This window comes from Eretmochelys imbricata, chromosome 9 (assembly GCF_965152235.1).
Source record: "Eretmochelys imbricata isolate rEreImb1 chromosome 9, rEreImb1.hap1, whole genome shotgun sequence".
NCBI classification, from domain to species: Eukaryota; Metazoa; Chordata; order Testudines; family Cheloniidae; genus Eretmochelys; species Eretmochelys imbricata.
The window spans coordinates 27,536,432-27,558,684 of NC_135580.1; the positions used below are offsets into that span (position 1 = coordinate 27,536,432).

The 22,253-nt window shown below is 42.1% G+C and overlaps 1 protein-coding gene across 1 annotated transcript in view; it reads left to right on the forward strand.

The window, feature by feature from the left end:
* MINDY4B (MINDY family member 4B) overlaps window positions 1-21,880 on the forward strand; it is a 31,050-nt gene extending 9,170 nt beyond the window's left edge. The window contains exons 5-13 of the mRNA XM_077826880.1: window positions 2,137-2,256; window positions 5,765-5,859; window positions 8,814-8,979; window positions 9,424-9,489; window positions 10,124-10,194; window positions 11,066-11,138; window positions 13,108-13,281; window positions 19,845-20,025; window positions 21,741-21,880. Of these exons, the coding sequence (XP_077683006.1) occupies window positions 2,137-2,256; window positions 5,765-5,859; window positions 8,814-8,979; window positions 9,424-9,489; window positions 10,124-10,194; window positions 11,066-11,138; window positions 13,108-13,281; window positions 19,845-20,025; window positions 21,741-21,880 (1,086 nt within the window). The remainder of the gene's footprint in view (window positions 1-2,136; window positions 2,257-5,764; window positions 5,860-8,813; window positions 8,980-9,423; window positions 9,490-10,123; window positions 10,195-11,065; window positions 11,139-13,107; window positions 13,282-19,844; window positions 20,026-21,740) is intronic.
* The last annotated feature ends 373 nt before the right edge of the window (window positions 21,881-22,253 follow it).

The following is a 22,253-nucleotide window of genomic DNA, read 5'->3' on the forward strand; positions in this document are numbered from 1 at the left end:
TGAAGATGGAGCTGGGGTCAGAACTGGGGATGGGAGTGGAGCTGGAGCAAGAGGCAGAGCCAGGCTGGGGCCTGAGCAGGAAGCGCAGTGGAGCTGCAGCTGGGCTCAGACCTAGTCTTGGGGAGGAGTGGAGCTGTGACTTGGGTCGGAGCTCACATGGGGGCAGAGAGGGAGCGAGGATGGAGCTGGACCTGGAGGTGGAGCAGGACTCGGGGCTGAACAGGGTTGAAGGCAGAGCTGGTGTGAGGATGGAGCAGTGCTGGAAGCATGAAGCTCCCTCCCTGCTCCCTGTGGAGGCTGGCTCCAGCCCCATGTGCCCCCTACATGTTCCTCCACGTTCCCCTGTGGGGGGAACTCCACACTTTGAGAACCACTGGCCTACGTGTCAGAACACTGGTCATAAATTCAGGAGATTAGGTTAACATTCTTCCCTTATCCAAAAGGCTAGTTTTTTAAGTCACTAAATATTTTGGGGCATGATCCTGCCATATGCAGAGTCTCCAATGACTTCAATGGGATTTTTGAAGATGGGGAACTTGCAGAATTGGTCTTTGGTGCCTACAGGCTGTAAGGATCAATAAAAATCCCAGTTATCTATTAATGTAAAACACCCATGTAACATAAAGCTCAGGCATTTAACACTAAGGGTAAAATTCTGACACGAGAACCGCATTGGTGAACACACACAAAACAGAGACAGGTTTCAGAATAGCAGCCGTGTTAGTCTGTATCCGCAAAAAGATAAGGAGTACTTGTGGCACCTTAGAGACCAACAAATTTATTTGAGCATAAGCTTTCGTGAGCTAGAGCTCACCTGTAGCTCACGAAAGCTTATGCTCAAATAAATTGGTGAGTCTCTAAGGTGCCACAAGTACTCCTTTCCTTTTTACAAAATAGATAGTAAGGGTCAAGTCCTGCAAAGACTCATGTATATGAATGACTTTGCTTACATGAGTAGTCGCACTGACTTCAAATGAATCTCTCCACACTGGATACAACAGACCGTGTGCATAAATCATTCCATCTCTGACGTTGAGTAGCTTAAGCAGAGGCTGTGCACAGAGGGACTCATGATGTTTGCCCAGGAACACCCTACTCTGACTGGTATGGGGAACGTGCTCTCTTTTGGCTAAACCAAGCTTCTTTTTTCTATGCCACGCTCTCACGAGGTGAACACCACAGGCAGGTGTTCCCATTAAGTGTTTTCTGACTAGAAGTGCAGCACAATAAGTGATGGGTGCATAGTGGCTTTTTATCCATTTTGAATGGGTAAACACGTATATACATGGCTTCACTCATGTGAGTAGGACTAAAGAGATGAAGGCATTCCACTAGGGAGAGTGAACAGCCACACCAGTTCTATGCTTCGCCTTACACAGGAGACTTCCCAAGCAGCCAGTTAAGCCAGTTTTATGGCCCCTTTGCATCTCTGGGGTGAAGTCCTGGCCCCATTTAACTCAATGGGATTTTTACCACTGACTTCAGTGGGTCCAGACTTTCATTCCTGGAATTACACAAAAGAGCAACAGCAAATCTGAAAAAGTGGATTCCTTTTAACTAGGTGCTATAACCTAAAATTAATAATTCAACCTAGAGCTATATTTTATTGTAATTGAGACCTGAAATAAGTCATCGTGACTAACCAAAAATGCTTCCTTTCCTTTCATGTCATAGGGCCTGCTTCTCACGAAGGGTACATCTATATTTGAGCTGGGAAGTGCAATTCCCAGCTTGCAGAGATGTACCCATGCTAGTTCTGCTCAAGCTTGCACCTAAAAATAGCACAGTGTCATTGGTGGCGGCTCCCCCTCTCCCAAGTACAATCCCACCTAGCCCTTTGGGTATGTACTCAGGCATCTAGTCACGCCCCTGCCTCTGCCATGAGGGACGCTCTGCTATTTTTAGGCACAGGCACATGTAAGCAAGCTGGGAATTAATTACATCTCCCAGCTCAAATGTAGATGCACCCTATGACCACTTTACAGTGCGCTGGCAATGTGAAGGAAGGTGCCTGAAAGTGAATGTAAATGTAATTTACTCCTACTTGAAGGCCCCTCTACATTGCCAAAGTGGTGTAAATTGGCCCTAGTGTAATGAGAATCTGACCCATTCTATCTTTATTCCTCTCATGTTAAGGGGCTCCGAAAAATGTTATTTGGAAACACGTTCCACGTCTTCAGCTATGAATGGAAAAAATCATGTTTCAAGTTCCACGCTCCATATTCTGATCTATCCTATGCTTTGGAGGCAGAAAAGGTAAAATTTTTTTATGTAATGACTGACCATGTATTTTCAGTATCACAGAGTGAACTGCGGGGATTTGCAAATGTACTCTAATTTTACCAGACTCTAATTCTGCATGATCACACCTGAACACTGTGCTCTATTCCAGGCATCTAAATACCAGAAATATGGACAAATTCGAATGTGCTCAGAGGTGATAATTATGGGTCTGGAGAGAATGATTTATGAGGAGAGATTACAAGAGTTGAATATATTGCATGGCTAAGCAATGACTGAGGGGGGACAAAGCAGTCTGCAAATATCTAAAGGCTATAAATACCAAAAAGAGAGAGGATTTATTTATAATAGTACTAGAAGTAATGGGCTGAAATAGAGTTTGAGACATTTCTGCACTTTTCCCCTTTCATGCCTTTGGCGGACTCTTTAATTTAGAGATTTCCAGGAGATTTGTAATGAAGTGCTCTGTTCTTCCTTTAGGCAGTGAAACTGCACACAGGAATCTAACCATTTAGAGAACTCTTCAGTTTACTCCTCTATCTAGCAGTGGGATTTTCCTTCCTGTTTCTTTTGTCTTGCTTCTTCAAGGTTTTGTTTTTCTCTGTAATAACTGTCCAGATATGATTACTATTGCTCTTCTTTTGTTGGTATTGTTATTTTGCACTGATTTACCAGCTCTGTTTTGCTGGTGTTCAGATTCCTCTGTTCATTTACCGTCTCCTATTTATAAAACTTGTTTCTTCAATCCAGTCCCTTCAGATTTCCTCATCCAGTCCCCTCTCTAGACAGTTTTTCTCATGATTTCTGTCATTTCCTAGTCCATAGAGTCAATCCTGAGGTCTGTATTTCCAACTTCTTTTAAACATTTTAATCATCCTTTAAATAGCCGTACACTATTTTTGTTGTTTTTCTCCATGAAATGCACTGTAGAGGACTTCAAATCATATGCATGCTCCCCAACGGCAATTCAAAATATGTCCCATAAGGAAAGCCCCAACATGTTTCTAGATCCACATAAGGAACAAATGTGATCACATTACACTTTAATCCAGCAGGCATGTACCTACGTTTGAAAACATGAGCAGTCCCAATGTAACTTCAATGTAATTACTAAGGTGCTTAAAGACAGGTTTCAGAGTAGCAGCCGTGTTAGTCTGTATCTGCAAGAAGAACAGGAGTACTTGTGGCACCTTAGAGACTAACAAATTTATTAGAGCATAAGCTTTCGTGGGCTACAGCCCACTTCATCAGATGCATAGAATGGAACATAGAGTAAGAACATATATATACATACAGATAAGTTGGAAGTTGCCATACAAACTGTGAGAGGCTAATTAGTTAAGATGAGCTATTATCAGCAGGAGAAAAAAAACTTTTGTAGTGATAATCAAGGTGGCCCATTTAGACAGTTGACAAGAAGGTGTGAGGATACTTAACTTTAGGGCAATAGATTCAACATATGTAATGACCCAGCCACTCCCAGTCTTCATTCAAACCCAAGTTAATGGTATCTAGTTTGCATATTAATTCAAGCTCAGCAGTTTCTCCCTGGAGTCTGATTTTGAAGCTTTTCTGTTGCAAAATTGCCACCCTTAAATCTTTTACTGAGTGGACAGAGAGGTTGAAGTGTTCTCCTACCGGTTTTCGAATGTTATGATTTCTGATGTCAGATTTGTGTCCATTTATTTTTTTGCGTAGAGACTGTCCTGTTTGGCCAATGTACATGGCAGAGGGGCATTGCTGGCACATGATGGCATATATCACATTGGTAGATGTGCAGGAGAACGAGCCCCTGATGACGTGGCTAACGTGATTAGGTCCTATGATGATGTCACTTGAATAAATATGTGGACAGGGTTGGCATCAGGCTTTGTTGCAAGGATAGGTTCCTGGGTAGTGTTTTTGTTGTGTGGTGTGTGGTTGCTGGAAAGTATTTGCTTCAGGTTGGGGGGGCTGTCTGTAAGCGAGGACTGGTCTGTCTCCCAAGATCTGTGAGAGTGATGGATCATTTTTCATGATAGGTTGTAAATCTGTAATGATGTGCTGGAGAGGTTTTAGTTGGGGGCTGAAGGTGACGGCTAGTGGCGTTCTGTTATTTTCTTTGTGGGGCCTGTCCTGTAGTAGGTGACTTTTGGGTACTCTTCTGGCTCTGTCAATCTGTTTTTTCACTTCAGCAGGTGGGTATTGTAGTTTTAAGAACGCTTGATAGAGATCTTGAAGGTGTTTGTCTCTGTCTGAGAGATTGGAGCAAATGTGGTTGTATCTTAGAGCTTGGCTGTAGACAATGGATCATGTGGTGTGTCCTGGATGGAAGCTGGAGGCATGTAGGTAAGTATAGCGGTCAGTAGGTTTCTGGTATAGGGTGGTGTTTATGTGACCATCGCTTATTGGCACTGTAGTATCCAGGAAGTGGATCTCTTGTGTGGACTGGTCCAGGCTGAGGTTGATGGTGGGATGGAAACTGTTGAAATCATGGTGGAATTCCTCAAGGGCTTCTTTTCCATGGGTCCAGATGATAAAGATGTCATCAATGTAGCGCAAGTAGAGTAAGGGTGTTCTATGCATCCGATGAAGTGGGCTGTAGCCCATGAAAGCTTATGCTCTAATAAATTTGTTAGTCTCTAAGGTGCCACAACTACTCCTGTTCTTTTTAAGGTGCTTAAAGTTACACACATGCTAAGTGCTTTGCTGGGTCAGGGCCTTAAAAGTAAAGCAAGACGACGGCAGTAAGCAATTAATGTTGTGAATGTCCACAATCTACTATTTATGTAACAATTCTTTCTAGCAATTCCATTTAACCTCACTGAAAAACTTTTAGCTAGTCCGGCCAAAACTTTCTAATCTTGAAGGGTCTGCTATTGCTTAATTTATTAATTTAGGCCTTAGTTGGACTTTGCAATGAGCCCTGGGTCAGGAGCTATTTGTGTTACTCTAGAAGCAAATCAGGAATCAGATTGCAATTCAGAGAATCTGGTCCCTCTGGTGCTCTGGGACTCTGTTGGGGAGGGGGAGAAAGTAGCCAGATGCAACCTGAACCTGTCCTATATCTAGAGCAGACTGCTGTGCTAGCTACTCAAGGCTCCACCTACGCTCTGCCCCTGCATGCCCACTGCACAGGATGACAAGTAGTGACTGGGCAGCAGCTGCTCTCTCCCCATGTTGCACCATACAGATAGCTGTAGCCAGCATAAAGGAGTAAAGGGGACATCTTCCCAGCATAGGCATCTAGCAGGGTCAAAATTGTGCCCTTTCTTGGATAGTGATTTCCTAATTTTAGTCTCATAAGCCCTCTCTCTACTTACTTTTCCATTTATCTCCAGAGCTGTCAGTAGCATGGTGGCCATTTTAGAGTCTCAGACAGGCTGGACAAGTTACTGACACTGGTATTTGAAAGCTAAAACTTTGGTCAGAGACAGCTGGAATTAGCATAAAATCCACACAGCGCATTGTAGTTTGGTTCCACTAGTATATGGGGCAGAGGGTTGGTGTTTTACGGTTTTTTAACTCTCTGAAATTTTTCTAGGGGGGAGCAAGAGCAATTCTGATGGCTGTACAGGTGTACATCATTAAATACTGCTTGTTCATAAGAAATAGAGAGGAAAATATTCCCCTCCAAGGGTAAGAAAATGTACTTTCCCACAAAAAAATACGAATTACTTAAATTATTTGGACATAAACAGAAAGATTAGTGTTGTCCTATGTGTTATACAGAGACAGAGTCTACTCTCCGTTATGCTTCTGCAAATCCAAGCGTGAAGAGCAGAATCTGGTCCATTTGCTATAGATTTTTCTCTCAGAAATCTTTTAGTTTTATGGCCAATGGACTTGCTTGTTTGGCCCATTTTGAGTTGTGGTGACCAGAACTTATGGACAATTTCCATGCTGCATGGCCGGCCTTTGTACTGGCAACTGAAATTAAAACCCTCCCCTGATCTCAAGCACATTCTTTGTCAGTGTTTGAAAGGAGAAGGCAGGGGTCAGCAGTCATTGCAAAGGACACCAATGTGATAGCGCTAAAATGAATGAAAGCCCTGAAAACACAGGTGCTATCCCTCTCTGCACATGTGGTCCTTCTTAATGATAACAAATGCATGTGCTGACTGCACTGTTTGGTAAAGAGCCAGATTTGGGGTTCAGGCTGGCTAATTGGCTGAATATATTGTAATAGGAATTCACCGGTGTTTTAAAGGAAAAAATTTAACCGTTTTTGCTGCAGCTCCTTTCTTAGCAAATCCTTCCAGTTTCCAATGTGATATCTTCCTTGATGGATCCAAAATCTGAGTAACCACATCGGTCTAGATTTTCATCTGGTGTAAACTGGCTTAACTCTACACTAGCTGAGGCTGTGACACATGGATTTCATGGGCCTGATTCTTTCCTCACACTGGTGTAAATCAGGAGGACCTCCATTGAAATCAATAGAGTTACACTGGTGTCAAGGAGCGGAGAACCAGGCTATGTGGGTTGACAAGTATTTCACTATGACAGCCACAAAACCACTAAATCGGGGGTGGGCAAATACGGGCCGCACCCAGCCCATAAGGCCTTTTAATTTGCCCTTGAGCTCCTGCCAGGGAGTGGGGTCAAGGGCTTGACCCGCTCCAGTGTTCCAGCCTGGGAGCTGGGTCAGGAGCTTGCCATTCGGCTCCCGGAAGCAGCAGCATGTCCCCCCTCCAGCTCCTACATGTAGGGGCAGACAGGGGGCTCACAACACACTGCCCCCACGCCAAGCATGGCCAATGGGAGCTGCAGAGGCAGCACCTGTGCATGGGGCAGAGTCCAGAACTGCATGGCCAGCACCACGCCTCCGCGTAGGAGCCGTCCGTGGGCATGCTGCTGCTTCTGGGAGCTGCGGCGGTGGCACCTGCAGATGGGGCAGCGTGCAGAGCTGCCTGGCCACACCACCGCGTATGAGCCAGAGGAGGGACATGCCACTGCTTTCGGGAGCTCCTTGAGGTAAGCGCTGCCTGAAGCCTGCCATCCTGAGCCCCATCCCTGATCCCCCTACCACCCTCCGAACCCCTCAGTCCCAGTCTGGAGCACCCTCCTGTACCCCGAACCCCTCATCTCCAGCCCCATCCAGGAGCCCACACCCCCAGCCAAAGGCCTCATCCCCTCCCACACCCCAACCCCCAATTTGCAGCATTCATGGCCCACCATACAATTTTTATACCCAGAAGTGGTCTGCAGGCCAAAAACTTTGCCTACCCCTGCACTAAACACTATTTGAAAATAACTCAATGGCTCATATAATGTGTTATTTAGAAAGTAAATCAACAAGAATATGGTCAAACCAAGAACCCAATCCTTTTCCTGATGAACCAAAAAACCTCATTGCTGTCAATGGGACCAGGCCCTAATTCTTTATAGGTTATGCCATGCAGCACTGAAACCCACAAAAAGCAGCCCAAGGTTCAGAGAGATCAGGCAGGATTTAACAGGAACTTGCTTAGCCCTAGTTCAGGTGATAGGGCAAACAGGGTAATCAGGATAGCTCTGTAAAGCTGCACTTGCTATAAAGGCAGATCTTCCTTTCTCTGGCAGTGACAGTCTTCAATAGCACCCTCAGAGAAACCAAAGGAGAGAGACAAAAACATGAGCAAAGATCTAACAGAAACTTTTAAACCCCTCTCAGTGAGGCTTGGAGGGGAGCTAATACACTAAAGTTGAGTGGGAACGCATCCGAAGGGCTGGAAGCCAGTGTGGCAAGGTCCTCCCTCTCAGAACTCCTAAAACCTCTTCCAGCCATGCTCCCCATCCCCCTTTAACAGCGGCAGATAACCAGGCAGGAGCTAATGCAGCTGCTAATAGCACTAACTTACAAAATTGCCTGTGACATGGACAGCCAACGGCAGCATGATTCTAGGGAGGGGCAGAGGCAGTGCTGCAGAGAAGCAGGTACCTCAGTGCTATCGTTTTCATACTCTGGCCTCCTCCAACCCTCTAAGCTCATCCCCATGAGAGGATCATCTGCCAGAAACACTTCAAGGTCCTCTGGCCTCCTCTCACAGGTTTTACTGTGGGGATAGAATTTGGTTGTCAACTAAGGCCGATCTACATACATATTTTATTGTGTCAGGGATCAGGTTATTACATGATAGTATCCTGACCATATCATAACACATCGTGGTCTCACCCCTCGCAGACAGAGGCAACCCAGGTTAGAGAATGAATATTAGAACCCTAACCTTCATTGAACTGTATCATAATTCTGTAGCATGCTTATAAAATGGTTCTAACACAGGAAAGACCAAATCATGTCAGAACACAGGGCACTCGTTTATAATAATAAGAAAACCCTTCAACACCATAATGTTCATGACAACCTTGGCTATCCTCAGGCACAGCCCTGATTCAGCAAACAATTGCCAGCAGTTGGTGTAGCTGCGTTTGTGCCGGTCCTTTAGCTCATTTGATACAAAGCCCAGTATGGCACTGTCTATGTTTAGATGCCAGCACCGAGTGCTGAATCAGGGATGTCCCTGAGCGTACACAATGCCTTAGAATTTTCCTGTGGTAGTTTCATCGGCCATTGCCATGCCTTTCATATTCTTTTGTGTCCTGCATTACAGTTTATGTGAAATGAGCCAAACAGAACAAGAAAACGCTCTTGCAGAATCTCTGGGAGATATTCTGTGGACAGCAGGGGAATGTCGGAAAGCCATTGTATGTCTTGTCACCACTGATACTTATTTTACACCCAATATAGACTACAAAATAGATAACTTGACTGAAAGAGTAAGTAAGAAAATACAGTACCTGTTATAAACAAGATTTGCAGAAAAAAGTGGGGGTTTTTTTTAAAGACAAATATAAAATCTCATAAAACCCGTGCCCTACCTTATGATACATTACAAATTATAAGCACTTTAAGATCCATGTCACAGCTGGAGCTCTGAAAGGTATTTCTATCTCTTTATATGAATCCAGAGGCTATAATTATTTTTGATTAACAACTATGATTTCTCCCACCCTCCTAAAAGGGCAAACATGTTAACTTTATAACTATTTATTTAGTTTTCCTGTATATAATTGAATGCCTTAGTTCAGGCAGAGTCAGATTAGATTCCTATATTCTTCTTTTGTTTGTCTGAAAGAAATACAACAGTGGGTTGAAAACTCCACTTTTGGATATAATTAATGTCTTCTGTTCTATTTTTTTCTTATGTTCCTGACTTACAGCTCCAGCTGTTTGAATTTTTTGAGAAAGAAGCAGCTCAGAAATTTATCTGTGATCATATACAATGTGTAAGTGAGGAATAAGCAATTTCTTATGTTGAGTTATTTTGCTGCTTCCCACCCATTCTATTTCTCGTATAAAATCTGATCTTGCTTATAACATCATATTTAATGTAATCTTCAGAAACTTTATGAACATGTCATGAATCATTTCTGATTTTCACTACAGGAAATTAGAACAATACATTACGCGGCTTGATCCTGCTCTCAGTGAAAGTAATGGGAGTTTGGCCAGTGACTTCAATGGGATCAGGATACTCCACTCTATGTAATCAGGAGCTAAATTTTATGTTAATGAAAAAGTGGTTTGTAAAAATACAAAAAAATTGTAAAGTCACTAAAATCATTTGTTAAAATCTGCATACAAAGAAAACAACAAATAGGACTGTAGTTTGTTCTATGAAATAATAGAAATGATATGAAAGATTGCTATCACCCCTTTTGACCTGATCCTACTGTGATTAATAAGTCAGTGGCAAAGCTCCCGTTGACTGCAGCAGCAGCTCATGCATTTGGTCCAGTATTTTCATCTAAGATTGTAGCAAAAGGTGCAAGGGATACAAATCTGAAGAGTTAACAGAAGGGGTATCTCAACCAATCACGGGTAACTGCCATAATTCCTTCTTTATTGTTTTTTTATCAGTTCAAAGGTGAAGGAAGCCATGGTGTGATCTTATTTCTATACAGCTTGCTTTTCTCTAGGACATTGGAAAGGTAAATTATGTCTTTTTTTAAAACCTTCTATACATGTTTAGCAATATCATATGAAGTGGTCTCTTTCCTCATGACACTGGGAGGAATTAGGAGAGGGAAGCCAAATTATACCTGTATTGTACCAACTCTTATCACATAGATAGTGGTGACAGTGACTGAAAGTCAATGGGACTTAGACACCTAAATCACTAAGGAGTTTGTATACACTCAAAAATTATCACTCTAACTATACTTATAAAGGTAAGTGGCACAACCTCTATCCCCACCCTAAGAATGGATGCAATTGTATTGGTGTAAAGGTGCTTTATACTAGTATAGTTATTCCTATGTGGGATAGGGAATAAGTTGTATTGATATAAGGCACTTTTATACCAATATTACTGCATCCACACCAGAGTTGTATCAGTATTTTAGTTTTAAAAAAATTATACCCCTAACAAAAATAGATATAGCCATACAAAATAGGTGAGTAGACCAGGTCTTAGGCACTTTTCAAAATGTTACCCACTAACATTTCAGTTCAATTCCTAAAGATAGGTATTAGAATTGTTAATAATAGTTACCAGAAAATGCTAAAGACCACCCGGAACCAAATCTTGTGAACCAAACATACATACATTTTGGGAAAGTTTGGGTCTGGGTCTAAATTTGAATTTTGCATCTCAGATCCAATTCGAATAAAAGTTAAACCTGGGTTTATAAATAATAGTATAGCTCAATCACCACTGCCTTGCCTGTAATAAAGAAAAACAAAAGAACCCTGAGGAACATATTGCCACTTTAATTTTTCTTGACAATCATACACTGATGTACAGAGTCATTCCTATCATTCAGCTGACACCACAATAATACTTTGTTTTTGGTTGCACAGGCTCCAAAAAGACCTAGACTTCACAACATCTCATCTGTTACAATTCAGTCTTGGAAACTTCATCTGTAGACAGGTAGGACTATGTGATTTTTTCCTGAATGGTTCTTGTAAAATATGTGTAATCAGTTTACCTAATATTCACAATTCTTAATAAGACCCCCCTAAAGGTAAATGGTTCCACTTCCAAATATGGTCAAAAGGTATTTCTGACACTTTAGAATCGTGCTCTCCTAATTGACTGTCTTAACATTAGTGTACGCATTTTAGGTCAATTTCCATTATTGCTTCTAGTCTTTTCAATTTCAGAAAGAATCCATCAAGGTCTTCCCAATTACAAAAATATTTTTATGATTTCTTACTTTCCATTTAAAATATAAAAAAGAACATCTGTACACAAACTCTAGATGTCCTGGCCACAACTAAACTTGTAGTCTCAAAAAATATCACCACACACCAAAATACAATGAGAAAACAGAACAAACCAGGCAGCAAAGAGTAGGCCCAGTAGATATCCCCATCCCACCCCACTCAAAAACTATTTGCGTCAGCCTCTACAAGTCCTATCAAACAGATGATTTTTACTGTTCATGGTTCATACACCTACCATAGCTGACTGTTGGTCTCCCAGAATTTGAATCACTAATGTTACCCATGATGAAGATGATTTCCTACATCATTTGGTGGCTGAGGTAGAAAAACAGTCATAACTTTTACTGTGTTTTGCTAAAAGGCAAATGTTAGGCCATAAAGGGTTATGGGACAGATCCTCATTCAATGGATGTAACATGAGTTTCCACCAGCTAAGGATCTGGCACCTATTATTTGCAGAGAAGAAAAGCAGATTACTGTGTGCTGGATGTCTATATCCAGAAATGACAATGAGGATTGAGAGCCATCATTATGGTTTTTACTGTCACAAAATGCTGTGTTTTATTGCCAAGGGCATTGCTGGGCTGTGTAAAGCTTCAGGCATTCTCCTGACATCTGCTATGGTGGCTTCATTAGGTATTTTTCCACCTCTGAAAATTATGTGGCTTTGGGGGCAAAAGATCATAAAAACAGGAAATTAAGTCTAAAAACATGCAAAATTAAAAAGTTGATAGTGAGCTTGTTTTAGTTTGGTATTTTTTCAAAAATAGGGCCAGTTTTGGATTTTTGACAAAATGCAAAAATGCTCACATGGCAAGCATTACAAATGTAAATGCAAATATTTTCCCGCTTCGAGTTACTTGAATCAAAAGGCATCAGAAGGTACAGATCGCCTACCTAGGTCTATCTTCAAGGCACACTAAAGGATAATACAGAAGTACAAGCAGGTGTTAGGGGGAAGCAAATAGATATATGTGCTTGTGCAGCATAAAATAAACCTCAGTTATTCAGGGATGCTGGAATAGTTTTTATAGTGGAGGTGCTGAGAGCCCATTGAACCAAACCGTAAACCCTGTATATAATGGAAACCTCTTCAAGCCAGGGAGTGCTGCAGCACCCCTAGTTTCAGCACCTATGCAATTATTTGTTTGGTTTTGCTGCCTGCCCATATTTTCATTAATTAATATAATGAATCCATCCTCACATTCCCATAGACACAATGGGGTTTTTACTACTGATTATACAGTTTTGAAACTTCCATCAACACAAGCATGGTCTAGCAGAATGAGCCTGGGTTCAGAGGCAACGCTTCTGAGTTCTAGTCCTGGCTATGCCACTGACTCACGATGTGGCCATGGGAAAGTCGCTTAACCTCTCTGCGTCAGTTTCCCCATCTGTAAAATGGAGTTCAAAATACTTATCTTTGTCACAGGGAAGTGACATCTGGAAGTCTCTATGTAATGGCAAGTACTATTATTGGCATGTAGATACCAGGGTAACAGGTGTCCTGAAAATGCCTAAGACGGATGTGTATGAAATCATGCTTTTGTGCCACCTACTCTATATAGAGAAAAAAAAGGAGCTATAGGAAAGATGAACAACAGCAAGGAATTCTAGAGCGCAGTTTCTGCTCCACTGCCTGAAAGTGTAATTGTAGGTCATTTCCCCTCTAGGCAATTCTCAACGTCATTTTAACAGGCAGAGCAAGTCCACATGTATTTAATGGGTTCCAGAAATTTGACAGTGAAGGTGGAGTGCAAGAACTATTGCATGGAGTCCTGGCCCGCAGTGATGTGGGCTATTTACACTGGAACAAGGAGGAAGTGGAGCATTACAGACCCCTCCAGGTGAGAGCGTATGCAAATCACTGAGCTGCACTGACACTCCTATGCTCAGTTCCCCTGGCTTTAGATTATTACAGTGAGTGCACTATATATCATCAGCTTTCCCCTTAAATTTCATTTAGCCTCTGTAGACTGGGAGCTTATCTTCACTGGAAAATAAAGCGTGTTCTTAATTTGAGTTAGGTAACTCAAGATAAAATACTAATGAAGACAAATCATGTGAAACCTGCAAACCGTCTTAGAAAGGTTCCTGTTGGGCAATATAATGAAAGCACAACGGTTACTGAGGGTGGGGGCCACATCATGGCATTGGAAAAAGGCAGTGGAATAAGGGAATAGGCAATAAGTGATGAAGTAAAGCATCTGAAGGCTAGGTAATTACAGGGTTGTTGTCTCAATGCCACCCTGCCATGCAGCTAAAATGTGCCAACAGTGACACACACAAAACTAGCATAAAAACAGATCATTGGCACATAATCTGAGTGTAGCTGGGTAGAAAGTAGGTGGAGTCAGTGGGAGGAGGGACAGGGGGAAAAGGAGGATCATGCAAAGAAAACATGGAAATACATTTGTAGAAAGCCATCTGAACTAAAGCTGACAATGTCTGCATTAAGCCAAAATGCAGCCAGCCCCAGTTAGCCAGGTCTACACACACACACATTCTCATTGTATAAGTCACACTCCACTCACTGCCAATGCAGAAGGGCAATGGATGGCCACACATTTACAGTTACTGCTGGACACAGACACACACATTCTCAGTCTACAGCTCCCACACTTTCCCACCCGCCTCCCATACTCAATCCCCACTGCTAGATGCCCATATGCTGAACCTTTAAGGCACACTCCTGCCCCCTCCTTTTGTCCAATCCCTGGCCTGCTGCATCACAGGAGCCTCCACTTAGATGGCTAAAACAACCACACTTTGCTCACATGCCTACACCACCAGCAGATCCGAGGAGCTGCTGTATAGTTTCCAGTGCTCCCTATTCTTTTCCTTTGTTCCCTAAGGGTTTTCCAGCACCCTTGTTCAGGCCATAGGAGAACAACCCCAGTGCTCAATGTGTTGCCTTGCAAACTCCAGGGCTTCAAAGCTACAGCCCTCAGAGTAACACATCAAACACAGTAATAAAATTGGCTGAAGAGTGAAAGTATCGCTGATGGAAAGAATGAAGACAATGAAACACTCTGATGTATATGTAAAGAAGGGCAGTGTGGTCTGATGGATGGTGTTCATGACTGAGAGTCATGATTCTCTGGGTTCTAATCCCTGGCTTTGCTACTGACTTGTGTGGCTTTGGGGCAGTTCAAATACCCTGTCAATGCCTCTGTTTCCCTTTCTGTAAAATAAGTGTAACCCTTCTGCCCGTCAGAGTTGGCAGCAACAAGGGCCGGGTTCAATATCTAGGGGATCCATTCCAATAACACAATGCAAACCAGCTCGAGCCCCCACCCAGTGACCTGGGACAAATATATACCACCCCCGCTGGGCGCCTCCAAGAGGCAATACTTCCCCTCTCGCAAGCACATAGTCTGAGTGTAGCAAAAAGCCTTTTAATAACAGAGAGAAACAATGTGGCATTATGTTGGGGAAACACCACCAACAGGATTCATAACACAACCCATGAGCAAAAAAACCCACCCCAAGCAAATTGGGGCATGCCCCTTTCCCTTTGGTTCTTGAGTCCAGCAACCCCAAATCACCCAAAGTCCCAAAAGTCCAATGACCCAAAAGTCTCTGTCCCTGGTCAGGGCAGCCCCAGAGTTTGAAAGTTTATCTGCGGAGCTTTACCTCCCAACCTGGGTGGAGATGGGACGGGGGTAAGAGGCACCTTACATGATCTGAAGCTGACCGCCCCACAGCTCCATAGGCCTTCGCTTCGCTCTGCCAGCCGCCCCACGAACTCCTTCACGCAGCTCCGCTCTGTGCTCCACCAGCCGGTCCACAAACTGCTCCGCGTCCCACCAGCAGCTCCCGCCGTCCTACGAACTGCTCCACCAGCCTGTCCACAAGGCACTCCAGCCGTCCCACAAACTGCTCCACAATATATCTTCAGGCTCCCCCACTACTTAACACAACGCTCAGTGATTTCAGTTCACTGAAATCTTAGTCAGTTCAGCTCTTTGGTGAATTCAGCTTGTAGTAGGGGAGCCTCAGTGCTGGTACATCATTAGCCCAAAGTGAGCTCAGCAGCCTGTAACTAGACTCCTAATGGAATCAAAATTAGCTCTGATATTCCATAGTGGAGAGAGAAGAAAGTGCAATTAGCATGAAAGGCCCTCACCAAGGGGCCCATGCCACCAAGTATTAATACTTGTCCCCAGCCTCTCTCCATTCACAGAGTTTTAAAACCCATGACCCTTGCCTAGCGAGTGCTACTTAGTTGATGGTGAGTCCCTCCATCATAACAAAAGGCCAAGTACAGTTCCAAGCACAGTTCCCATAATCAGGGTAATAACAATTTATTCTTCCTGCCCCAATAACAGAGACACTGGGGATCCCACAGCAGCCAAAGTGACCATTTGGGCAGCTATGGCCTCATTCTAGGCGGGGTGGGTGTGCCTATGCAAATGAGATCGGCCCCTGAAGTTCTTTTCCACAACTTGCCACACCTCACCACCAGATGTCAGAGTGGAGCTCATTCTGACACTGCTTACATCAGGATAAGATTTACCTATCTCCCAGAGGTGCTGTGAAGTTTAGTCAGTCACGATTTGCTTTAAAGATTCAAATACACTTCTAGACTGTCAATGCTGGGAAACTGCTACTTCCATCTGCTTTTTGCCTACTCCCATAGGAGTTTAAAACAACACAGTTTGCCCTTTATGAAGATGGGATTTAAGCTGCTTGAAGAGTCTTTTAATGTCTTGGGACGTTATTTTAAGGTCTTGAGTTACTAGGGCCCAGATCCAAATTTGGAATCCTAAATACCTTTGTGGACCTGAGCCAAGGTTTTCTTATATTAGTTCCCTTTTTAAGACTGAAATATTTTCACAGATCTAGTTAATGCAGAACAAATGCAAACATGACCCTCTGGGGTTAATTTCACTTATCCAGAGAAGACTCAATACATGTTGTTCTTTCTTTCCTTACATGTGTTACTCTCATTGTCATGCTCTTGAGGCTTACATACATCAATAGCATGGTGATCATTTCAAACTTGACATACAAGACATTGTTGTCCAATTCACTTTTTTCAGCTGACTTGCATTACTTTCTAGATAGGATGCTTTCCCCCTTCCCCAAACAAGAGAGAATACACAATAATGCAAAACATAAAGTTTCTTTTCTTCTTTTATGTATGAGGAATTATTTACACCATCAAATGCTAGAGTTAATCTTAGCTGTCTTTCCTAATAAACTACTGCATGGATATGTCTAAGGACTAGAGTCTATAAACTGTTTAGGGGGTTCCTTCTTCTTCAGTACTTAATTCTGCCTGACAGATTTTGTTCTCAAAGTGAGGAATTATTCTGTCTCTAGATTGGTCATATCTCATTTCACCTTGGTAATTCATCTTTACACACCAGACTTAATGTTAATGGTCATTGGATGCAAGCTGTTTGCCGATGAAGCACTGGTCTGAGACTGCCAAATATATATCATATGACATCAGAGTCCAAACTTAAAGGAAAAGCAATGAAAACAAGGTTCAAAGGCCACATCCAGAGACATTAAATTTGCATTTCCCCAAGTGATCCTCACAATAGCCTGCCAACAGAGACACAAGACCTTTCATGAGAGGCCAATTCAGCCCTGTTGTAAGCAGACACAACTCCATCGAAGTCTATGGACTTATGTCCTCTTACACCAGAACTGAATTTGGCCTGTTCTCTGTAACAGCAGTATTTACTACATTTTATACCATTTAGAGAGCACCCCCATTATTTTTCTGTTTTAAGTTATGGGGGCACGTTCTGATTTCACTTACCCCTGTATAAATCCAAAGCAACTTAAGTGGTGTTACATCACTATAAAACCTATTAGGGTTGTCAAGCAATTTAAAAAATTAATTGAGCAATTAATCGCACTGTTAATAAAAGAATACCATTTATTTAAATATTTTTGGATGTTTTCTACATTTTCAAATAGATTGATTTCAATTACAACACTGAATACCAAGTGGACAGTCCTCACTATATTTATTTTTTATTACAAATATTTGCACTATAAAAAAATAAATAGTATATTTCAATTCACCTAATACAAGTACTGTAGTGCAATCTCTTTATCATGAAAATTGAACTTACACATGTAGAATTATGTACAAAAAAAACTGCATTCAAAAATAAAACAATGTAAAACTTTAGAAGCTACAAGTCCACGCAGTCCTACTTCTTGTTCAGCCAATCGCTCAGACAAACAAGTCTGGTTACAATTTGCAGGAGATAATGCCTCCTGCTCCCTGTTTACAATGTCACCTGAAAGTGAGAACAGGCGTTTGCATGACACTGTCATAGCCGGTGTCACAAGATATCTACATGCCAGATGCGTTAAAGATTCATATGTCTCTACATGCTTCAACCACCATTCCAGAGGACATGCGTCCATGCTGATGACAGGTTCTGCTCAATAACGATCCAAAGCAGTGCAGACTGACACATGTTCATTTTCATCATCGGAGTCAGATGCCACCAGCAGAAGGCTGATTTCCTTTTTTGGTGGTTTGGGTTCTGTATTTTCCGCAGCAGAGTGTTGCTCTTTTAAGACTTCTGAAAGCATGCTCCACACCTTCTCCCTCTCAGATTTTGGAAGGCACTTCAGATCCTTAAACCTTGGGTCGAGTGCTGCATTTATCCTTAGAAATCTCACATTGATACCTTCTTTGCATTTTGTCAAATCTGCCGTGAACGTGTTCTTAAAACGAACATGTGCTGGATCACCATCCAAGACTGCTATAACACGAAATATATGGCAAAATGTGGGTAAAACAGAGGAGGAGGCATACAATTCTCCCTCAAAGAGTTCAGTCACAAATTTAATTAACGCATTATTTTTTTTAAGGAGCGTCATCAGCTTGGAAGCATGTCTCTGGAATGGTGACCGAAGCATGAAGGGGCATATGAATGTTTAGCATATCTAGCACATAAATATCTTGCAACACCAGCTACAAAAGTGCCATGCGAACACCTGTGCCCACTTTCAGGTGACACTGTAAATAAGAAGCAGTCAGCAGTATCTCCCATAAATGTAAACAAACTTGTTTGTCTTAGTGATTGGCTGAACAAGAAGTAGGACTGAGTGGATTTGTAAGCTCTAAAGTTTTGACATGGTTTTGTTTTTGAGTGCAGTTATGTAACAAAAAATATATAAATTTGTAAGTTACACTTTCACGATAAAGAGATTGCACTACAGTACTTGTATGACGTGAACTGAAAAATACTATTTCTTTTGTTTATCATTTTTACAGTGCAAATATTTGTAATAAAAAATAATAATATAAAGTGAGCAGTGTACACTTTGTATTGTGTTGTAATAGAAATCAATATATTTGAAAATGTAGAAAAACATACAAAATATTTAATAAATTTCAATTAGTATTCTATTGTTTAACAGTGCAATTAATCGTGATTCATTTTTTTAATTGCAGTTAATTTTTTGAGTTAATTGCATGAGTTAACTGCAATTAATTGACAGCCCTAAAACCTATATAAGTAAGCGAAATGAGAATTATGCCCAAGAGAGTTCCTGTATATTTACACCTGTGTAACTGAGATCACAACCTAGCCCAGAGGTCTGAGGTTTCTATGAAGAGACATTATGAAGCAGGTCCTGGAGGATAATGCAATGCTCAGACTACCTGGAAACATACTGGACTGGGAGAGTTCACTGCTACTCATGGGGAGAAATAGATTACATACTTTTAGAAAGACTTTTCTTGTTGCAACGTTCAGCCCTTCAAACCCCGCTGAATACACCTTCCTCTCCACGGTCACACCACATCATACCACTGTTTCTTTTCTATATTTTCAGATGCTGATGTTAGCTGCTTACATTACCACATAGACCTACTGACAGAATAGCACCAACGTTCAGTAGCAATTGCACAAATGCACTTTAGAATGAACACAGGACTGCGGAATTGGGTCCACAATTTGTTGAACTGGCTACAACCCATTCATTATCTCACCCTTTCTTAGACCATTTGGAACCCCATTATGTCAGTGTTATTTTTAAAAGCTGATTCCCGTAAATGTATTCCCAGGCTTAGGATCTACTGGAGGTTTTTTATTACACTATCCATAAAGCAAAGTGCACTTCTCAAGCTAAAACATAGTGGGTGAGATCCTCAGCTGCTGTAAATCAATAGACATGAAAGCACAGGTGAGGATTTCATCAGCGCTGGAGTTCAACTTGAGACATATATCATTTATACCACCTTGACTTATTTACTCATGTCCTGATTAAAAGGTATCTGCAGAGATATTACTAGAGGGAATGGACAGTAATACCTCCTAGTAACTCTGTATTCAGAGCAGTAAAACTAATGTTCCTTTAAAGCAACATAGACATTAAGTGCCTATTAATAATGAAAGTATGTTTGAAATACCCTTTTCCCCCCCAGGTTGGAAGCATGCTAAAGACTCCTAAATTACCCATCTGGCTGTGCAACATCAGTGGCATATACAGTGTTCTTTTCAGCACAAACAGGCTGCTCTTATCCGACTGGAAAATGGAACACATCTTTGATCTTTACTTATATAATGGGCAGCCATCACAGAAAAAAACAGTACATCTAACAGTAGGTAGGCATTTAAGCTTATCAAAGAAAGGTATTTAAATGTATATCACTGTCAGTGTTTAATATTAGTCTGTTCATGTAGAAGATACAGTAAACAGTGCATAAGAGATGGCTCAAATCAAAAGCTGATTTTAAGAGACATAATCAGTTGGGTGGGGATAATATTCTTGAGCAGAAGCTCTATTATTGGGGCAATATCTAAGAATATTGTCAGTAGAATTGACCACTTTTGAATCAATATATGAATATCAAGAATCCTCTGAGATGCTGAGCATCCTCGATACCCACCAATATTAATAGGAATTGAGAGCACAGCACCATGCAGGACTGGGATCACATTATTATTATTACATGTATTACAGTAGTGACTTGAGGCTCCAACCAAGATCAGGGCCTAACTGTACCAAGTGCTGTACGGACACCTAGTGTGAGACAGCCCCTGCCCTACAGAGTTCACAATCTCAATAGACAAGGGTGGAAGAGAGGAAGTATTATTATCCACATTTACAGATGGGAGACTGAGGCACAGAGAGATTAAATTACCTGCCAAAGGTCAATGGCAGACCTAGGAATTGAATCCAGATCTCCTGAGTCCCAGTCCAGTGACTTAATTGCAAAACTGTCCTCCCCTAATGAAACAATGGCACAGATACATCATGATGTTGCAGCCCATAGGCCAGATCATCCATTTGTGTCTAATAGGTACAGAAAGAGACTGTGCCACGATGGCCAGTCTGCTGCTACTCTACTGCACTGTACGCCGCTGAGGCTAGGTCTTTTGGGGTACAGCAGTTTATTGGAGTCGGGAACTGGATCTGCAGGAGGTGGCTCAGGGACTGCCATTCTGGTTGGATGGGCCCTAGAACTGTGACTCAACGATTATACTTTCATTCCATGCACTACATTGTAACCCCACCTGCAGCTTTCCCACCACCCTTTGCCCCATCACTGCTATCTAAAAGCCACTAGGGGACGTTATGGCTGCTCTGATTTAATAAACTGTATATCCTGAGCTTTGCATGCTGCTGCAGGTGCAGACTTTGATGTATTTTCAATAACAGCCTTCTAAACAGCTAATGACTGGCACAATAACCCATGGGAAAGCAAGATTTCATTCTGAACCATTTCACTGAGTTCAGAATCAAGTAATAACTGATGGAAAGGGCCTCTCCAGCCTATTTATAATCAAGGGGAAGGATTGAGAGCCCAAGGGCCTTTAACATAGCTGGTCTTAAACTGCCAGGAAGTGTGCCACCCAGAGGTCATTACTGCTATTGTAAACTAGGGTCAGATTTTTAGGATGTGAGGTCCTTGTCCATTTTTACACCAACAGTTCGTTCCAGTTGCATGCCCATATGCTTGTAATGCCCACAGACTTCAAGCCTCACTTTCTGAAATTCTGACCCCAAAAACTGAACATTTAAAATAGTCGCCTTTGAAATTATGAACTGTTGGAAAGCAAGCAGTGCCACCTATGTTAAATTTAAACTGCATATTGCCATGAGTCTAGAGTTTCATCTGCAATAGCTGCATTTGCCTAGCAGTTCTAGACCAGCTCTGCATGTAGAAGAGCAGAATATTACCACACAGTCCCATTAGGCTTCTAATGTGGAATTTTAAAATCTGATCAGCGGTTGCACAAAACAGCCAATGGAGCTGTAGCAATTAGACTCATATTGCTGGGGTTTTTTCACTGAATTTGCGGCACTGCTCTTTCAGACACTCATTCTCATCATTGGGAAAAGAATCACTGTGAAGAAAGTGACCCAGAAAAGAGATTTCCTTCTGTGGAGATGGCAATCAGAACTAAGTGGGAGGGGGCAGCCATCAACTGGAATGGGGCTGTCCCATTCTTCTGAAGAAAGAGACTGCACAAATGTGGCATCCACGGCCCTGTGACTGGCTCTGTAAAGTACGGAAGTCCACTGAGGAAAAGAATGCTTTGTTACCATTAGAACAATCTTTGCCATCTTAACAGGACTCCCAGCTTAGACTGGCATTATAGTCTACTACGAATCACTTTGCATTTGGTTGTAAATTATCATTTATGAAACAGAAGAATTCATTATTAAACTCTTTTAATCTATACAAGAATTCTGGGAGGGGGTGTAGTTTATGCTACACACACACACACACAAACACACTTCTCACAGCTGCAGGCTGAAAAAAGAGTAAGGAGAAAAGTGGAGCCTGGCAACTTTTTGGGAGGAAGAAGGGGCCACACCAACACTA